The 3,490-nt window shown below is 36.8% G+C and overlaps 2 protein-coding genes across 2 annotated transcripts; one reads left to right on the forward strand and one right to left on the reverse strand.

Moving 5' to 3' along the window:
* Positions 1-551: 551 nt before the first annotated feature.
* LOC108977665 (protein Gemin2) lies at positions 552-1,941 on the forward strand. The gene is made up of 3 exons (XM_018947474.1): positions 552-907; positions 968-1,153; positions 1,215-1,941. The coding sequence occupies exons 1-3, from the start codon at positions 770-772 to the stop codon at positions 1,830-1,832; spliced, it is 942 nt and encodes a 313-aa protein (XP_018803019.1). The 5' UTR covers positions 552-769; the 3' UTR covers positions 1,833-1,941.
* Positions 1,935-3,202, reverse strand: LOC108977666 (the record flags this gene model as incomplete). Its single annotated transcript, XM_018947475.1, has 5 exons — positions 1,935-2,148; positions 2,203-2,310; positions 2,378-2,634; positions 2,702-3,043; positions 3,152-3,202. Coding segments are annotated over 5 exons (957 nt in total), but the record flags the coding sequence as incomplete, so codon positions are not given.
* Between the last annotated feature and the right edge of the window lie 288 nt (positions 3,203-3,490).

A 3,490-nucleotide genomic window follows, 5' to 3' on the forward strand; every position in this document is an offset into this window, starting at 1 on the left:
TATTTTATCGTTCAGAAAAGTAAAGAAATGAATTATGTACTCATTTGTGCACGCCACTGTACATTTATGTCTCTTCATATTCTTAAGTATGTGAGAGAGCTGTATTTGAACACATTTTTCGCTGTTAAAAGTGGAAWATCAAAGAACTTATTTTTCTTCAATATTCTCTGCTTGGGCATATATGGCATGTCATTATAGGCCGAAAATACATATATTTATTTCTCTTCATATTCTCTGTTTGAGTATGTGGAGAACTGTTAAAAATGTTAACATTTCTCATCGTGAATTCTGTGGTTGTGAGGTGAATTCCCTATCACAATCTTATAAAATGTTCGACATCGAACCTGCACCTTCTCTATGTTTTAAGTTCTCTGGCTTTTACTGCAGTACCTAATTGCACGGAAATTAATACAGACGATGCTACTATATATCGACCGACATACACATATTTTTATTTCTTGTAACTTGTTTTATATACACTTTAATTATATTGACTGATTCATGATATTTTCAAAACAGTTTACATTTCTTTTTACGTCATAAAATATACAAATAAATTAAATTCCGTAAAGGATAAATAAATAATTAATTTAAATTTCAAATAATTCAAACTTGATTTGGTAGCACTTCCACTTTATAGGATTGGCCGCACTTGCCCCTGCATGCAACTCTCAGGATTTCGGCAATTGGATTGTATTTATTAAACATTTGCGACTTTTGTTTTGCTTCTACATTCGGTGATAATTTGAATTCAGACAATTTTGCAATCATGACCACCAAGAAAGACATTTTATTTCAAGTGGATCGAAACCAAAAGCGCAAATCAAATATCTACAATACCGATGAAGAAACAACTGAGGATGCCACCGTCAATGGCGGTAGTCCAATGGAAACATTTCAACAACAGGTATAACGCTATAATACTCAAAGATTGGTTTACGTTTCAATTATATGTCAAATATAAAAGGCTTTAGAAATACGAGAACCCGGTCCTGATTTCGATCCCTCTGTAGCACCAAAAGACGGCGATGAATATCTTATGCATATGTTATATGAACGAAAAAATTGCCCAGCCGTAATGGTACGGGAGCCGAACAGGTGTAAAAAGAATAGAACTGCCGCTGCTTTGGCCGAAAATTTCAAAGATGAAGACGTAAGAGCATTATCAATGTAATTTATTTAATGAAGTGGTTAATATATAAGTATACTTAAAGGAACCTTTGAAATCTATCGCGTATAACGGAATACTGCCTACAAAAGAGTGGAAGGACTATCAGATTAAAGATTTTGAAGCTACGCGCGAGAAAATAGTACTTCTACGTTTAGAACTGCACAGACAACGATACGACCAAATGCTGGAACCTCCATTAATAGCTGATCCAGTTGCTTGGCATCAATTCTGTCACGACAATCCGCCATATCTAAAAACAATATTGCGCTTCAGTCAGCGCACCTTAGAGCAACTTTTGGAATTCATTTGTGATTGGCTGCGTGTTGGTGAAGAGAAAGTAGTTTTAGAAAACATTTCTTCAGAGGACGATATAATGCCTTCGACTTCAAGTGCCGGCTGCAATGAAAATATGAAAGCGGCCATATTAGATCTCACAGATACAAATGCGTGGTTAGGTACATGGTTATATGGTGCCTTAACCTGCCTACATATACCCATTGAACCAGAAGTGCATAGTACTTTGCGGGACATAGCGCGTGTTTGCATACGATTGCGGGGTCGTTTACCAGCCACAGCAACAGGTAAAGCTGTGCCATACAATCTATTCATACTATTGATTGCAAAGGCATTTGGACAAATGGATTTTGCCGAATTCGTTTGATGATGGACAATTCCACAAGCACGTAAAATAAATTTTATGCCATCATTCAAAATCTGGAAAGTAGTTTTTATATAAGTGAATAAAAAACATGTCTAAAATCATAACATCAGTTTGTATTCAGTAGTTCTTTGTGTGTAAATTTGTAAAATATTTGCTACAGAACACTTTTCGGTATGATTGACAGGTCTCACAACGACGCAGGTGGTCGTCCGGTGCTGATATCGAGGAAACTGTACAAATAGAATGGCATTGTTGTGAGGGACTACTCATACGCGTAACTTGGCTGAGATTGTACAAACTAGGATTACTGAAATTACTAAAAAGAAGATTTATGAATAGGTATGCAAATGTAAAAAGAAGGATACTTCACCTAGAACCAGTTGAAAGGCGACGTTCGCTGTTTTGACCTGACACTGCATCTATTTTGTATGACTTTGGCGCATTCGGGCAAGAAAAAGCACTACTCTTCTTTGAAAACCTTGTGAGCGAAACGCAGTCAAATGCATGTAATACATGAGTATAAAATACTAAGTGAAAATACACACCCACTGCCACAATTTGTTTTCAGGTGGCAAACTGGTCGCTGGCGTCGTTTCTCTTCCAAATAGTTAAAACAATTATTTGTGGAAGATAGTGACTGCTGAGTGTGCCGGTTTAGTTTGCGTTTAACTTCAAATTCTAGTTTGTTCAAAGTTATATTGGTGCCAGACTGCTGCACAAATTTTTCATTTTCCTCATCCCGTTGTGGACGGTCCTGCACACCTATGTGCGCGCTTAACTCCACTTTAGGTGCAATAATTCCCTTGAAGACCCAGTGGCACATTTTGGGAATGAATTATAAAATAAATATGCTTTTTTTTTTTAATTACCGGAAATGCTGGCGTGGCTTTCATCAGAAGTTGTACATTGATATTGTGTTCACAGGACAATTTAGGTATATCTGATTTCATTACATCGGCTAGTTTACCAATAAAGAACGCCATGCGTCGTCCGTTCTGCCAAAGCGTTATCTCCATTTGCTCAGCGGCTAACACGCTCTCCAAGTCACTCGGTGAGTCGACAGACTTAAAGTAGCCATCCATAGTGAATTTGTCATGGCAGAGCAGGGGGAAACGTGGCTCCATAGCTCCGGTACGAAGATAGTAACCCAACGTTTTGATAGTAACCTCCAAATAACCATGTGTGCAAAGCCACACCCCTGGACAAGTCACCTAAAATAACTCTAATAGTGTATTCCAAATTGTACATATAATAATTATTTTTATAATAAATATTTGCTTGTATTTGTTCACGAATTTATAATTAGTGAAACTAATTACCGCATGTAATTGAAATTCTATTTTAACAAGCAATCGTTTCGGATACATTTTCCACACATTCAAGAAAAATGAAGGAATAAATTATTATAAAATACAATTTTTCTGTTCTGTAATGGGCACCCTTGAAAATAATTGTTTGTATAGAAAGTGGACGGTTGTTTCGGTTTGCTTTCGTTAACAAAAGGTTGTGGAGTTGGGGCCGCAAGAGGCTGCTCCCCTTTGAACTGCGTTCAGGCGCAAGCATATATATATATATATGTATGTATGGATATGTTTAATTTTTTGTTTTGCCGGTGAATTTAAAATGAACGCGTAGCTAACCAACGGTTGCTAACGGTA

This window comes from Bactrocera latifrons, unplaced genomic scaffold, assembly GCF_001853355.1.
Source record: "Bactrocera latifrons isolate USDA-ARS-PBARC rearing strain unplaced genomic scaffold, ASM185335v1 scaffold_931, whole genome shotgun sequence".
Taxonomy (NCBI): domain Eukaryota; kingdom Metazoa; phylum Arthropoda; class Insecta; order Diptera; family Tephritidae; genus Bactrocera; species Bactrocera latifrons.